We start from the raw sequence: 16,732 nt of genomic DNA, 5'->3' as shown, positions 1-16,732 counted from the left end.
ACATCACCCAGCCATCACGAGGCAGAGAAAATCCCTGACCCCGCCGGGAATCGAACCCGGGAACCCGGGCGTGGGAAGCGAGAACGCTACCGCACGACCACGAGATGCGGGCTTCGCCTCCTGTTGCCATTTGCCGCTCTATAAGTAAACACCATGTCGGCAAGCTCTCGATTCGAATACAGAACCATTGTGTACATCGCTGTATCACATCCAATGCAAGGTGAGTCAGCAAGAGAAGTGAATCGGAGACAACATTACCAATTACCAATTACCAATCGGATGTACGCGAGAGAACTTGCCCCCCTTCTAACAGCCGTGTACCGCAAGTCTCTAGAGGAAAGAAAGGCTCCAAACGATTGGAAAAGAGCACTGGTAGTCCCAGTCTTCAAGAAGGGCCGTCGAGCAGATGCGCCAAACTATAGGCCTATATCTCTGACATCGATCTGTTGTAGAATTTTAGAACATGTTTTTTGCTGGCGTATCATGTCATTTCTGGAAACCCAGAATCTACTCTGTAGGAATCAACATGGATTCCGGAAACAGCGATCGTGTGAGACCCAACTCGCTTTATTTGTTCATGAGACCCAGAAAATATTAGATACAGGCTCCCAGGTAGACGTCATTTTCCTTGGCTTCCGGAAGGCGTTCGATACAGTTCCGCACTGTCGCCTGATAAACAAAGTAAGAGCCTACGGAATATCAGACCAGCTGTGTGGGTAAATTGAAGACTTTTTAGCAAACAGAACACAGCATGTTGTTCTCAATGGAGAGATGTCTACAGACGTTAAAGTAACCTCTGGCGTGCCACAGGGGAGTGTTATGGGACCATTGCTTTTCACAGTATATATAAATGACCTAGTAGATAGTGTCGCAAGTTCCATGCGGCTTTTCGTGGATGATGATGTAGTATACAGAGAAGTTGCAACATTAGAAAATTGCAGCGAAATGCAGGAAGATCTGCAGCGGATAGGCGCCTGGTGCAGGGAGTGGCAACTGACCCTTAACATACACAAATGTAATGTATTGAGAATACATCGAAAGAAGGATCCTTTATTGTATGATTATATGATAGCGGAACAAACACTGGTAGCAGTTACTTCTGCAAAAAAACTGGGAGTATGCGTGCGGAACTATTTGAAGTGGAATGATCACATAAAATTAATTGTTGGTAAGGCGGGTACCAGGTTGAGATTCATTGGGAGAATCCTTAGAAAATGTAGTCCATCAACAAAGGAGGTGGCTTACAAAACACTCGTTCGACCTTTACTTGAGTATTGCTCATCAGTGTGGGATCCGTACCAGGTCGGGTTGACAGAGGAGATAGAGAAGATCCAAAGAAGAGCGGCGCGTTTTGTTACAGGGTTATTTGGTAAGCATGATAGCGTTACGGAGATGTTTAATAAACTCAAGTGGCAGACTCTGCAAGAAAGGCGCTCTGCATCGCGGTGTAGCTTGCTGTCCAGGTTTCTGGATGAGGTATCGAATATACTGCTTCCCCCTACCTACACCTCCAGAGGAGATCACGAATGTAAAATTAAGAGAGATTCGAGCGCGCACGGAGGCTTTCCGGCAGTCGTTCTTCCAGCGAACCGTACGCGACTGGAACAGGAAAGGGAGGTAATGACAGTGGCACGTAAAGTGCCCTCCGCCACACACCGTTGGGTGGCTTGCGGAGTGTAGATGTAGATGTAGATTACTATGGCAGGAGAAGGCATGACATGTGAGGAACAGTACCACCCTCTAGGAGGAAACCATGGATACTGTAACTGTGGCAGCATGGAGCAGCGCATATAAGACCGTAGTCTCTGTAGCAAAGTATGATTTAATAAATCGTCTGTAGCACGGAAACCATGCATTTCCGGATATAAATTCATTAGATCTTTTTTGTTCCGTATTCTGTTATCGACCCAACCCTAGAGTTTGTACACAGAGGAAAAACTTGCCCCATAAAAATGTTGACAGAACTAGAATAGGAAGTTCAACGTGGGATATTTACTTTCTGTACGTCTACGAACATTTTGGTAGTATGGGATATGTAACATTATAATACCGATGTTTAGTGAAGCTCTCCATACATGCATATTTCGAAATCTAAATTTTTGTTTTGAGACGTTTGGTGTTTTAATGCGATGTTGTGTAGTCAGATAATCACATTACTACTAGACACTCGATCGCTTAAGCTAAGTGAACGAAATAAGTTCACGACTTTAGTTCAATTATAAATTATTGAATACATATGGACCAGTGTGCTGAAACCCAACATTATCCATATAGATTAATGCTACATGAGAATTAAAACAAATGTACGAAATACCGATTTTCGGCATTATAACTATCATTTTGTAAAATAATTCAGAGATAATTTAAGACGACAGACATAAAGAAAATCTTCTTTGTGAAATAAAATATATAACGTTGAAATTGAGAAGAAAAATCAAGTGTAACTGATTATTACATAAATGACCTTGTGGATGACATCGGAAGTTCACTGAGGCTTTTTGCAGATGATGCTGTGGTGTATCGAGAGGTTGTAACAATGGAAAATTGTACTGAAATGCAGGAGGATCTGCAGCGAATTGACGCATGGTGCAGAGAATGGCGATTGAATCTCAATGTAGACAAGTGTAATGTGCTGCGAATACATAGAAAGATAGGTCCCTTATCATTTAGCTACAAAATAGCAGGTCAGCAACTGGAAGCAGTTAATTCAAAATGGTTCAAATGGCTCTGAGCACTATGGGACTCAACATCTGTGGTCATCAGTCCACTAGAACTTATAACTACTCAATCCTAACTAACCTTAGGACATCACACACATCCATGCCCGAGGCAGGATTCGAACCTGCGACCGTAGCAGTCACGCGGTTCCGGACTGAGCGCCTAGAACCGCTAGACCACCGCGGCCGGCGCAGTTAATTCCATAAATTATCTGGGAGTACGCATTAGGAGTGATTTAAAATGGAATGATCATATAATGTTGATCGTTGGTACAGCAAATGTCAGACTGAGATTCATTGGAATGCAACCCGAAAACAAAGGAAGTAGGTTACAGTAGGCTTGTTCGCCCACTGCTTGAATGCTGCTCAGCAGTGTGGGATCCGTACCAGATAGGGTTGATAGAAGAGATAGAGAAGATCCAACGGAGAGCAGCGCGCTTCGTTACAGGATCATTTAGTAATCGCGAAAGCGTTACGGAGATGATAGATAAACTCCAGTGGAAGACTCTGCAGGAGGGACGCTCAGTAGCTCGGTACGGGCTTTTGTTAAAGTTTCGAGAACATACCTTCACCGAAGCGTCAAGCAGTATATTGCTCCCTCCTACGTATAGCTCGCGAAGAGATAATGAAAATAAAATCAGAAAGATTAGAGCCCACACAGAAGCATACCGACAATCCTTCTTTCCACGAACAATACGAGACTGGAATAGAAGGGAGAACCGATAGAGGTACTCAGGGTACCCTCCGCCACACGCCGTCTGGTGGCTTGCGGAGTATGGATATAGATGTAGAGATGTAGATTTATTAATGTAAATATTGAACTAATTGTTTAACATCCGTGTATGGATGAATGTGGTGACGAAAGAGAGAGTATGAGTTTGTGAGTCTTGCGGTTTTGTTTTTATCCTTTGTCAAGGTTGGCTTGATGATTAATAATATAAACCCAAAAATGGGGAAAATTGTGTGATTTAACAGATTAATCTATCCTGGAACCTACATCATAATGATGAAGTAAGTACTATACTTTTCGTTTAGTTTCACTTAATGTAATATATTCCCGAACGTGGATGAAGCGGAACTTAAATTTCATAGTTCGAAGGAAAGAAAAAATTAACAACATTTAACATTTTTATTGTATTGAACATACAAATTATTGATGCGTAAAACCATCCACAGACCGGCCGGCACACCGGACCTCGACACTAACCCGCAACAATCGTCCCAGTGGAAGAGCCTGGGCTCTCCAAAATCCAAAAAAGTGAGAAGGCGAAGAGCAAAGTGAAGAGCATGATCATCGTTTTCTTTGACACCAAGGGAATTGTGGACAAAGAATTCGTCCCACCCAACCAAACAGTGAATTCCGCGTACTACTGAGGCGAACTTTGGTGCCAAGGGAACTGGCTGGTGCATCACGACAACGCACCCTGTCACACGTCCTTGCTCACCAGGACCTTTTCTGGAAAAAACAACATCGCGGTTGTACCCCACCCACCATACTCGCCAGATTTGGTTCCTTTGCGACTTCGCGCTATTCCCAAAACTGAAACTCAAGTTGAAAGGCTGTCGGTTCGACACTCTATAGAGGATTCAAGAAGCATCGCTGGTGGTGATAAACACCATCAAAGAACAGTACTTCCAGAAAACGTTTGACCAGTGGCAGAAGCGCTGGGACCGGTGTGTACGTGTGGATGGGAACTACTTCAAGGCTGATGGTGACCGTTAGTCCAAAGGTAAGGTTTCCAACAGTTGGCAGCACCAGTCCAGAAAATTTTGAATAGCTCCTCGTAATTTTAGACGTTAGTATGGTGGTGAAGGAAACAAAAGAAAAGTTCGGAGTAGGTATTAAAATCCATGGAGAAGAAATAAAAACTTTGAGGTTCGGCGATGACATTGTAATTCTGTCAGCGACAGCAAAGGACTTGGTTCAAAATGGCTCTGAGCACCATGGGACTTAACATCTATGGTCATCAGTCCCCTAGAACTTAGAACTACTTAAACCTAACTAACCTACGGACATCACACGACACCCAGTCATCACGAGGCAGAGAAAATCCCTGACCCCGCCGGGAATCGAACCCGGGAACCCGGGCGTGGGAAGCGAGAACGCTACCGCACGACCACGAGCTGCGGACAAAGGACTTGGAAGAGCAGTTGTACGGAATGGACAATGTCTTGAAAGGAGAGTATAAGATGAACATCAACGAAAGCAAAACGTGGATAATGGAATGTAGTTGAATTAAGTCGGGTGATTCTGAGGGAATTAGAGTAGGGAATGTGACACTTAAAGTAATAAAGGAGTTTTGCTCTTTGGGGAGCAAAATAACTGATGATGGTCGAAGTAGAGAGGATATAAAATGAAGGCTGGCAATGGTAAGGAAAGCGTTTCTGAAGAAGAAAAATTTGTTAACATCTACTATAGGCCGGCCGCGGTGGTCTAGCGGTTCTAGGCGCGCAGTCCGGAACCGCGCAATGCTACGGCCGCAGGTTCGAATCCTGCCTCGGGCATGGATGTGTGTGATGTCCTTAGGTTAGTTAGGTTTAAGTAGTTCTAAGTTCTAGGGGACTGATGACCACAGATGTTAAGTCCCATAGTGCTCAGAACCATTTGAACCATTTTTTTTTCTACTATAGATTTAAATGTCAGGAAGTCGTTTCTGAAATTATTTCTATTGAGTGTAGCCATGTATGGAAGTGAAACGTGGACGATAAATAGTTTTGACAAGAAGAGAATAGAAGCTTTCGAAATGTGGTGCTACAGAAGAATGCTGAAGATTAGATGGGTAGCTCGCATAACTAATGAGGAGGTATTGAATAGAACTGGGGAGAAGAGGAGTTTGTGGCACAACTTGACTAGAAGAAGGGATCGGTTGGTAGTACATGTTCTGAGACATCGAGGGATCACAAATTTAGCATTGGAGGGCAGCATGGAGGGTAAAAATCGTAGAGGGAGACCAAGAGATGAATACACTAAGCAGATTCAGAAGGATGTAGGCTGCAATAGGTACTGGGAGATGAAGAAGCTTGCACTGGATAGAGTAGCATGGAGAGCTGCATCAAACCAGTCTCAGGACTGAAGACCACAACAACAACAATGGTGCTGAACCACCTACAGCAAAAACTATACGTCACTGGCTAAAGTCTTTCAAGGAAACCGGTAGTGTTTTAAAAATAAAATCACGAGGTAGACCGAGAACTTCTGAAGATGGTGAACAGATCCGTGTTTCGTGTGTTCAGAGCCAAAAGAAGTCATTGGCCAGATGTAGTCCACAATCAGGAATGCCTAAAGGTTCTGTGTATGATGCTGTGCGTAAAAGGCTTAAGTTGTGCGTCTACAAATTGCAACTGTTACATGAAATAAAAGCTACTGATAAACTCGAAAGGTATGAGTTTGCTGTTGACTTTCTACACAGAACTGGTGATGATATAAAGTTTTTGAAAAAGATACTCTTTTCTGATGCTACATTTCATTTTAGTGCAATAGTTAATCGTCATAACTGCAGAATTTTGGGGGGCAGAGCATCAGCACGACGTTATTCAGCATAAACGTGACTCTCCCAGAGTTAATGTCTGGTGCAATTTGATGGATGATCGAGTGACTGGTCCTTTCATTTTTGTATAAAAAACAATAAAAACAATAAACGGGGACGTTTACTGTGACATATTGACAGAGGACGTCTGTTCCCAAATGGACGATATTGAGGCGGCAAAGAGGTTTGTTTCCAGAATGAGATTTTCACTCTGCAGCGGAGTGTGCGCTGATATGAAACTTCCTGGCAGACTAAAACTGCGTGCAGGACCGAGACTCGAACTCGAGACCTTTACCTTTCGCGGGCAAGTGCTTTACCAACTGAGCTACCCAAGCACGACTCACGCCCCGTCCTCACAGCTTTACTTCTGCCAGTACCTCGTCTCCTACCTTCCAAACTTTACAGAAGCTCTCCTGCGACCTTGCAGAACTAGCACTCCTGAAAGAAAGGATATTGCGGAGACATGGCTTAGCCACAGCCCGGGGGGTGTTTCCAGAATGAGATTTCCACTCTGCAGCGGAGTGTGCGCTGATATGAAACTTCCTGGCAGACTAAAACTGTGTGTCGGACCGAGACTCGAACTCGGGACCTTTACCTTTCGCGGGAAAGTGCTCTACCAACTGAGCTACCCAAGCACGACTCATGCCCCGTCCTCACAGCTTTACTTCTGCCAGTACCTCGTCTCCTGTAAAGTTTGGAAGGTAGGAAACGAGGTACTGGCAGAAGTAAAGCTGTGAGGACTGGGCGTGAGTCGTGCTTGGGTAGCTCAGTTAGTAGAGCACTTGCCCGCGAAAGGCAAAGGTCCCGAGTTCGAGTGTCGGTCCGGCACACAGTTTTAATTAGTCAGGAAGTTTCAAAGAGGTTTGTGTTTTTCCTACAAGATGGCGCCCCACCTCATTACAGTAATCATGTGCGTGCAGCTCTTGATACTCGCTTTCCAGGAAGGTGGACAGACAGTGCTGGCCAAATACCTTGGCCACCACGAAATCCTGATGTACCCCTACTGGATTTTTTCTTTTGGGGCCACATAAAAAATGTTGTATACTGTGAAAAGATCAGAGATATCAATCATTTACGGGAAAGAATCGTCGCAGCGGTTATACCTGAAATGTTGGTGAATACGTGGCGAGAAATGGAATACCGTCTCGTCGTGTGCAGAGCAACAAATGGATCCCACGATGATGTCTACTGCCATTAAACAAAACTTGAAGGAATTCTCCTTCATGATATGTACTCATTGATGTAATTTATCATTAATTTCTCCATTAAATTTGTACTTAAAACAAGGGAGTTCTTTTTCAAACACCCTGTATTGTAATGGAGCATGTTACAAATAAATAAACAGAAAAATGAAACACTGTTATGCGGCCTGGCTGTGAACTGTACTAGAGATGGGTAGTTCGCGAACGAACAGGTGCAAAGGAACGGTTCACCAAGATGAACGAAAGGACCGCGGAACGAATTCCAAGGAACGACCGGTTCATAGTTCACTTCGGTCGCGGCGGTCTACTTATAGTTCCCGGGAACGAGGAATGATCAGTTCATAGTTCACTTCGGTCGCGACGGTCTACTTATAGTTCCCGAGAACGAGGAACGATCGGTTCATAGTTCACTAGTTCACTTCGGTCGCGGCGGTCACTTCGGCAGTTCTCGTTCCAGACTCGGATCGTTGCTCGTCTCAGTCTCGGTCTCCCTCGGCCGCACTCGTCGTTCTTCGCATGGCCACCTGTCTCAGTTCCACTGCCGACTGCTCCTAGTTAGTTCAGTATCCAGTTGTTCGTTTCGTTCACTGCGCTCGCCTATTTTACATGTGTTCCAAACTGTTCTTGCACTTGGTTCTGGCTATTCAGCGTCCACGACCATTAATCAAAAAGTATTTTACAATTACGTAAATTACATAAAAATTAAGTTGTATGTAATAGATACGTCTTTTCAGGTAACAAAAGGGCATATCAGCTCACTTCATTATATCGATGAACAGCAGAAGACATACTTATAACAAGGGAATTTTTTTTTGTTATTCTTATATTTTTTGGTTTCATCGACTTGATTTGGCAGCTAACTTTCTAGAATGTGTTTAATTTTTAGTGTAAGAAAATTCATATTAAACGATTTTCGTGTATCTTTCATATACAAAACATTACATTTAGGAAGGCTCTAATTATTTTTAAGTTTGGTTGTTTCCAATTTGCAGTACCTGCTAGTTTGGTTTCTTTGAAAAAAAAAGTGGGTTGTGGGTCATTTTGGCTCAGTAGGAAAAGCGGTGACTCTCCATTTGAAAAGACATAGATCGCCATAAAATCGTATTTACGTATTATCTCAAAAACATTTGTTCAGAAGGAGCTTTCAAACCAAAAACTTTATTACTGCGAACTTAATTATTATTATTATTGCTGCATTAACGTTAATAATGCAACATAAAAACATAATATTTACTAAGCGTGTGACGCAAGTATGAGAAAACCACATTTTATTTTATGCTTCCATAAAGTCTCTACTTCGCCTACGAGCTCAGAGACAACGTGAAGTATATATAGGGTGTAAACGATTATAGTTTACAACGCAGCATAGCTATGTAGTGGAAGTCGAAACGAAGAATTTTATACAAGACACTTGTGGTCTATTAAGTTGGGAAACAGCCACCAACACGTTTACAAGACTACGTGAGCTATAGCCCATGCGCGTCGCGTGAGATTTTCATGTTCCCTTCTCCAGCTCTCTACACATCGTCATCGATTGTTTCGCAATTGTTGCTTGCATTACCTTGTTATTTCTTCACTGCCTAATTATTACATGTTTGTTTGTTGTATCTGCTCGCAACGAGCAACACATCGTCCGTAATTGGCGAGCAGTCTGTACTCGGGGCCGGTTTCCCGTGCGCTACCCTATATTATTTCCCTGCGATCGGCCACACAAGGCTATGGTTGGCTAATTCTGTAATGAATAAAATCTCTATACTCCAGGGGGGAGGCAAGTGCCCCCCCCCCCTTGGTGCCCTCCATCCCTCAGTCACCTATACTACTAGTTTTCAGTTTTTCATAAGAACCATATACCAAGCCAAATGAACGGTGAACGAGTAAAAATGAACGGTTCCCAAAAAAGAACTATCAGCAGTGAACTAGTTCCCAAGGATGAACGAGTTTGCCCATGTCTAAACTGTACGTACTTGGTGACCGAGGTGAGTGCGACGTGGTTGATGTTGGCATTCGGATCGCACTTCCTCGACAGCTTGCCGATCGCCACGTCGTGGTCCAGGTGGCGGTCGGAACCGCTGAAGACGCGGATGTCGCTGACCACCGCCACCACCACCTCCGGCTGCCGCACGTCCGCCATCGACTGGTACTTGGTGCCGCCCAGGAAGGCGGTGCCTGTGCAACGTCAGTAGTGCCCTCACAAATACCAGAGTAGCAGAGTGTCAATTATCTCAACACAGATCAACTCAAACACAAGCTGTCTCCAGTCGGCATTTGACTCGTGACCACACCAGCAATAAAAACAAAATTAGTTCAAAATGGTTCAAATGGCTCTGAGCACTATGGGACTTAACATCTATGGTCATCAGTCCCCTAGAACTTAGAACTACTTAAACCTAACTAACCTAAGGACATCACACAACACCCAGCCATCACGAGGCAGAGAAAATCCCTGACCCCGCCGAGAATCGAACCCGGGAACCCGGGCGTGGGAAGCGAGAACGCTACCGCACGACCACGAGATGCGGGCAAACAAAATTAGTGAAACGGTCCAAAATGGCTCAAATGGCTCTAAGCACTATGGGACTTTACATCTGAGGTCATCAGTTCCCTAGACTTAGAACTACTTAAACCTAAGGACATCACACACATCCATGCCGAAGGCAGGATTCGAACCTGCGACTGTAGCGGCAGCACAGTTCCGGACTGAGGCGCCTAGAACCGCTCGGCCACGGCCGCCGACGGTGAAAGGGTCCAGGATTTTTGGTAGGAATGGCAGAACACTTTAATTACGATGGAGATGCACTCACAAAAGTAGAAGCAGATTCTGGTATGTCATAGAGAAGTGTATTGGGACCCTTGCTGTTCATGTCGTTTATTAAAGATATTGGCGAGAATATTAATGGAAACCTCAGAATTTTTGCAGATGATGCAGTTGTCTACAATGAAGTACTGGCTCAACATACTTTCCTCAGTACTCCCCAATACACCTTCTTTCAGTCCATACTGCTCCATAAAACTAACTTAATAAACTTTAATCAAAGTTTTAAGTCTTACGAGGGGAGGTCCTGATTATGGGATCACAGATTTACTTCAAACTTTGTAATCCTTTAATAGACTATTAAAACAACGCTATGTGTCAGATAGACCGCCAGAGACAGGGCACCTCGTGTTCCTGCTGCTAATGAGGTGAGTACCCCATTCGTTTGTTATATATTTTTACGAGCTTCCAACAGGAGCGACTTATTTACAGATACCTATGCAGTTACTAGATTATTTTTGTAGATTCTTGAGTGTTCGAGTGCTTACTAGGCACAAGCTTTCATTTTAACAACAGTGTAGTGTATAATGCTGCCATTGTTATCGCCCTCATGTTGTATAGGCTTTTGTTTGTTTTAGTTAGTGCAGCTCAGAGTCGTTTAGACCATTAGTGAGAGAGCACTTCGAATTCCTGCTGCTAATAAATCGAGTACACCTTTCGTTTGCTACATATTTTTATGAGCTTCAAATAGTAGCGACTGCAGTTCTGGATAGGAACTGCGATTGCTGTGTACAGATGCGAGCTGAGTTGGCGGCCCTTCGCTCACAGCTCCAGGCTGTATTGGCTTCTGTCACACAGCTTGAGGCTGCTGCCAAGGAGCATCACTGTGGGGGTTCGGACGTGGGGATGCAAGGACGTCGAAGTCCCACATGTCCCCACTGCTGTGGCTGCTCCAGGTACTGCCTGCACTGAGGTTGACCCCTCACCTGTGGTCGAGTGCGAGATCTTTCCAAAGTCTGTCCGCAGCTCGTGGTCGTGCGGTAGCGTTCTCGCTTCCCGTGTCCGGGATCCCGGGTTCGATTCCCGGCGGGGTCAGGGATTTTCTCTGCCTCGTGATGACTGGGTGTTGTGTGATGTCCTTAGGTTAGTTAGGTTTCAGTAGTTCTAAGTTCTAGGGGACTGATGACCATAGATGTTAAGTCCCATGGTGCTCAGAGCCAACCATTTGAACCATTCCAAAGTCTGGCAGGCAGCAAAAAAATTTCTGAAAAGACAATTTTAGGGCCTCCCCAGTTCGTTTGAAGAATAGGTTTCGGGCATTATCTGTGGCTGAGGATGTCTCTGAGCCGGATGCTATCGTCCACCGTACTCCAGAGGAAGCTTTTCGGCCCACAAGGTCTGGGCATTCATAGAGGATGGGTTTGCTGGTAGTTGGGAGCTCCGTCGCTAGGCGCGCAATGGGGCCCCTTAGGAAGATGGCTGCCAAGGAGGGGAAGGAAGCCAGTGTGCACTCCGTGTGCATTCCGGGAGGAGTCATTCCGGATGTGGAAAGGCTGCTTCCGGATGCCGTGAAGAGTATGGGGTGCAGCCAACTGCAGCTGGTGGCTCCTTTCAGTACCAATGACGTGTGTCACTTAGGATCAGAGGAGATTCTCTCTGGTTTCGGGCGGCTAGTGGAAATGGTAAAGACTGACAGTCTTGCTTGTGAGATTAAGGCGGGTCTCACCATCTACAGCATCGTCGATAGAACCGACTGTGGTCCTTTGGTGCAGAGCCGAGTGGAGGGTCTGAATCAGAGGCTCAGGCTGTTCTGTGAGCGTGTAGGCTGCAGATTCCTAGACTTGCACCATCGGGTGGTGGGTTTCCAGGTTCCGCTTAATAGGTCAGGAGTCCACTACATACAGGAAGCGGTTACACAGCTAGCGGGAGCTGTGTGGAAGAACTGGGCGGGTAAAACACAGTTAGGTAGTTGTAGCAACAATCAGTACTGTAGTTGTAAATTGTCGCAGCTGTGTTGGGAAAGAACCAGAGCTCCAAGCCCTAATAGAAAGCACTGATGCTCAAACTGTTATAGGTACGGAACGCTGGCTAAAGCCGGAAAAGAGTGGAGCAGAAATTTTTTCAAGGGACCTAACAGTGTTCAGAAATGATAGATTAAATACAGTTGGTGATGGAGTATTTATTACTGTCAGAAGTAGTTCACCTCGTAGTGAAATTCAAGTATATAGCTCCTGCGAGCCGCGCGGGATTAGCCGAACGGTCTCGGACGCTGCAGTCATGGGCTGTGCGGCTGGTCCCGGCGGAGGTACGAGTCCTCCCTCGGTCATGGGTGTGTGTGTTTAATTTAGGTTAAGTAGTGTCAAAGCGTAACTGGAATCGAGAGCATACTTGACCTCTTAGCAACAAATAATCCTGGACAACGTCCAATGTGGCCAACATTTAAACCAAGTGAAATTATACAATCAAAAAACCAATTTTTGCCACTATTTGGTGGACCAACAATACATAATGTGTTTAATTTTTTATTTGGTACATATACACTTTCTTGCCATTGATACAATCCTTTTTTATTGAACCAAGATACAAGATTTGTTAAAAATTTTGTAACCTCGTCAGTATCATCTGCACATTGAAACAATAAAAGTTTATTTAGCCAAGCAAGAGAATCCTGAAGAGTATAATAGTAATCCCAAACATTTGTGGAATGAGAATAAAAAATATTATCTTCAGAACCAGAACACAATAAATTCTCTATACCATGTAAATCCAAATCATTTATGGTTTTTTTATATAGTTCTAAACCCATATCCAAAAACCGTTTGAATTTTGGGTCAATCAAATTAATAAAATATGGATGACCTGATGGTATTACATTCACTAAATTTTCTGGTGGTATACAATTGTATGACATTAATATGGAAAGTACCTTTTTTGCCGTCGTTTCAGGGTTGCACCTTTGGTAGTCAGAGATTGGCTTGCGCTTTGTATGAGGCCATTTACGTGAGCCATCTCTGGTGAGTTCTTGTTGCAACTGATCATTAATTCGAGGGTTTTCCCTTTCCAATACTGAGAGGGATCCCTCGATGAAACTGACCCATTGTACAATTTCAAACTCACCAGGCACTCTCTTATGGGTTCCTCTAATCCAAACTTGTCCCCGACTTGGCCTTTTTTGCAAGAAGAAATATATGAGTATATTGAACCAGTCGAGGTCGGACATGGCTGTGATTGCTCTCCTTCGTCGTGGACATTTCTTAATTCTGGTGGCAATAAATGGGTCAACCCTAAATCGGCATCTACATCGTCTAGAGGAGTACGTGCAATCGTGGACGAGGTGGATGTGGTCGTCATCATGTTTCCATATGATAATTTCTCCAGGGTAGACTGATGCGATAGAAGCAATTCGTCTACTAAATTCATCAATATCGTTCGGTCCTCTGATGACAATGACATCAGTGTAATACCATCGTTCTGAGATTTCAGATATTCGCAAAAGTTCTGGCAACCAAACGATAATTGTGAACAGGAATTTTCGAATTTCGTCAAACAATTCAAAATTGTTAATATGTATGTCCCTAAGGGTCCATCGGTTGCTCCCAACTGGCAGTTCAATCTCGTAGCAATCCAAATGAAGACTTTCAGGGTTGGGTTCGTCAGGTGAGCTTGAACCAGCGTGAAGATGGACTGAAAGATCTCCGTCAGCGTCTCCATTAGAACTCTGCAAGTAATAAACCAGGTAAATCATCATCGTCGTCTTCGGAATCAAAGACTTGGCCCAATGAGCCACCACAACGTACACTTCTGAATAAAGGACTATTGGCACAGAACATGCACCAATGACTGTATTGCTTAATTTGTGGAGGACAAATTACACCATTTGAAAAATATGGTGCCCTTGTAACCATATTAATTTTCATACCAATGAGAAGCGGTTGCAGTAACGAATTTTGCCAAGAATTTGTTAATTTATATAAGCAATTTTCACAAATGGTAAATACCAATTGCTTATAAGTAATTTCATAAAAAAACATTTTAATTTTAAATCGACTCTGCCAGAATGTAGTAGTGTCGAAGAAAGACATTGTGGTTAAAGCGAGAATGTCCCATGGAACTGGAATTCCAGCTCTTATTTTAGAAGCTGCTTCTATTGCATCATTCACAATTTCGTTAATCATTGGGACATTGTCGCTTCTATCAAAAATATAGCATTCTGGCAGACGATACGAATTTAACATAAAATTGAATTTTGAATATCGGAATTGGAGTAAAATGTCTTCTCGTATCGTTTCTGGTACTTCTAATTCATATACATCTAAAGCATTTGTAAGTCTTCCACAAACAGCAATCCGTGCAAGTTTGTACAAACTGTCCATTATTTAGAAATGTACTTACTGTTTCTGGCAGCTCTTCACAGACAATAGATGTGTTCGGCGTGTAGTCAGAGGACATACTGTGAAGACAACAATTTTATGCCCCTTATATACTAAACAATTTCAGTTATCAATACCCACATGACTGTCACTCCAAAAAGACAACTTTTACACGCGCCAACCTTTTGCTGGCGTGGGTGCTTGCTCAGATAATTGTCCTAAAAGGACAAATTATCTCGGCGGGACAGTGACGCCGCCATCGCGACCTTGGGACCCGGGGGGCCCCTTTTTTTTTATCAGTTGCTGACCCTCATGAATCGAAACATGACTGCGTCGCGTCGTTTCATGATTCGTAACAACCACAACCATCAAAAAGGAACACAAAGTACATCTATTTAAAAAAAAAAAAGCTGATAAAAATCCTCTTAACGGCTTTATACGGTAAGAGACAGTCTCCACTCCTTCCGATATGATATTGCAAGCGCAGAAAAGATGTGGAATGATTTCAAAGAGATAGTATCGACAGCAGTTGAGAGATATATACCACATAAATTAAAAAGTGATGGTACTGCAGAAGCAGCGAAAAAGCATGCCAAATTTAAAAGAACGCAAAATTCCCAAGACTGGCAAAGTTTTAAGGAAGTTCTAAATGTATGGTGTTCTTCAGTGCGAGATGCTTTTAATAACTTCCACAACTAAACTCTCTCAAAATCTGACAGAAAACCCAAAGAGATTCTGGTCATACATAAAGCACACCAGTGGTAAGACGCAATCAATAACAACGGTGAAGCCACTGATGACAGTGCCACTAAAGCAGAGTTATTAAACACGGTTTTCAGAAATTCCTTCACCAAAGAAGGCGAAGTAAATATTCCTGAATTCCAATCAAGGACAATTGACAAGATGAGAAACATAGAAGTAGATATCCTCGGTGTCGCAAAGCAGTTTAAATCAACAAAGGTAAGGCCTCTGGTCCAGATTGTATACCAGTCAGGTATACAATAGCTCCATGTTTAGCAATTATATATAACAGCTCGCTCACATAGGGATCCGTACCTAAAGACTGGAAACTTGCTCAAGTCACACCAATACCCAAAAAGGGAAGTATGAGTAATCCCTTGAATTACAGGCCCATATCACTAACGTCGATTTGCAGTAAGGTTTCGGAACATATACTGTATTCGAACATTATGAAGTTCCTCGAAGAAAACGATTTATTGACACACAGCCGGCACAGATTCAGAAAATATCGTTCTTGCGAAACACAACTAGCTCTTTATACTCGTGAAGTAATGAGTGCTATCGACAGGGGATGTCAAATTTATTCCATATTTCTGGATTTCCAAAAGGCTTTCGACACCGTTCCTCACAAGCGTCTTCTAACCAAACTGCTTGCCTATGGAATCTGGCCTCAGTTGTACGACTGGATTCGTGATTTCCTGTCAGAAAGGTCACAGTTCGTAGTAATAGACGAAAAGTCATCGAGTAAAACAGACGTAGTATCCGGCGTTCCACAAGGAAGTACAGGCCCTCTATTGTTCCTGATGTGTATTAACGATATAGGAGACAATCTTAGTAGCCGTCTTAGATTGTTTTGCAGATGATGCTGTCATTTACCGTCTTGTAAAGTCATCAGATGACCAAAACGAATTGCAAAATTATTTAGATAAGATACCTGTATGGTGAGAAAAGTGGCAATTGACACTGACTAAAGAAAAAGTGTGAAGTTATTCACATGAGTACTAAAAGAAATCCACTAAATTTAGATTACGCGATAAGTCACACAAATCTGAAGGCTTTAAATTCAAGTAAATACTTAGGGATTACAATTATAAATAACCTAAATTGGAACGATTGCATAGATAATGTTGTGGGTAGAGAAAACCAAGACTGCGATTCATTGGCAGAACACTTAGAAGCTGCAACTGGTAGTCAAATAACATAAGAAATTCACTACAAGTTCATGATAAAGCACGGCTCATAAAAATCAAGTAATGTGACCAGTGGTGAAAAAAATTAATATAAATTAGTGCTGGCAGGACTTGAACCACCTTCTTGCAATGCATGAACGCTAACCGCTTGACCCCAACGACTTCTTCCAGGTAGCATTTTCGCACAGATACATCACCTACAGAATAGATGGGTAAAACTCCTCTTGCGATTT

The 16,732-nt window shown here is 43.3% G+C and overlaps 1 protein-coding gene across 1 annotated transcript in view; it reads right to left on the bottom strand.

The window, feature by feature from the left end:
* The window catches only part of LOC126209880 (trypsin-3-like), a 70,844-nt gene that overhangs the window by 32,513 nt on the left and 21,599 nt on the right, over positions 1–16,732 (bottom strand). The window contains exon 2 of the mRNA XM_049939005.1: positions 9,411–9,612. Within this exon, the coding sequence (XP_049794962.1) occupies positions 9,411–9,612 (202 nt within the window). The remainder of the gene's footprint in view (positions 1–9,410; positions 9,613–16,732) is intronic.

Source organism: Schistocerca nitens, chromosome 10 (genome assembly GCF_023898315.1).
Source record: "Schistocerca nitens isolate TAMUIC-IGC-003100 chromosome 10, iqSchNite1.1, whole genome shotgun sequence".
Lineage (NCBI taxonomy): Eukaryota > Metazoa > Arthropoda > Insecta > Orthoptera > Acrididae > Schistocerca > Schistocerca nitens.
Note: the sequence above shows the minus strand (reverse complement) of the source record. Positions and strands in the feature narration are given on the sequence as shown.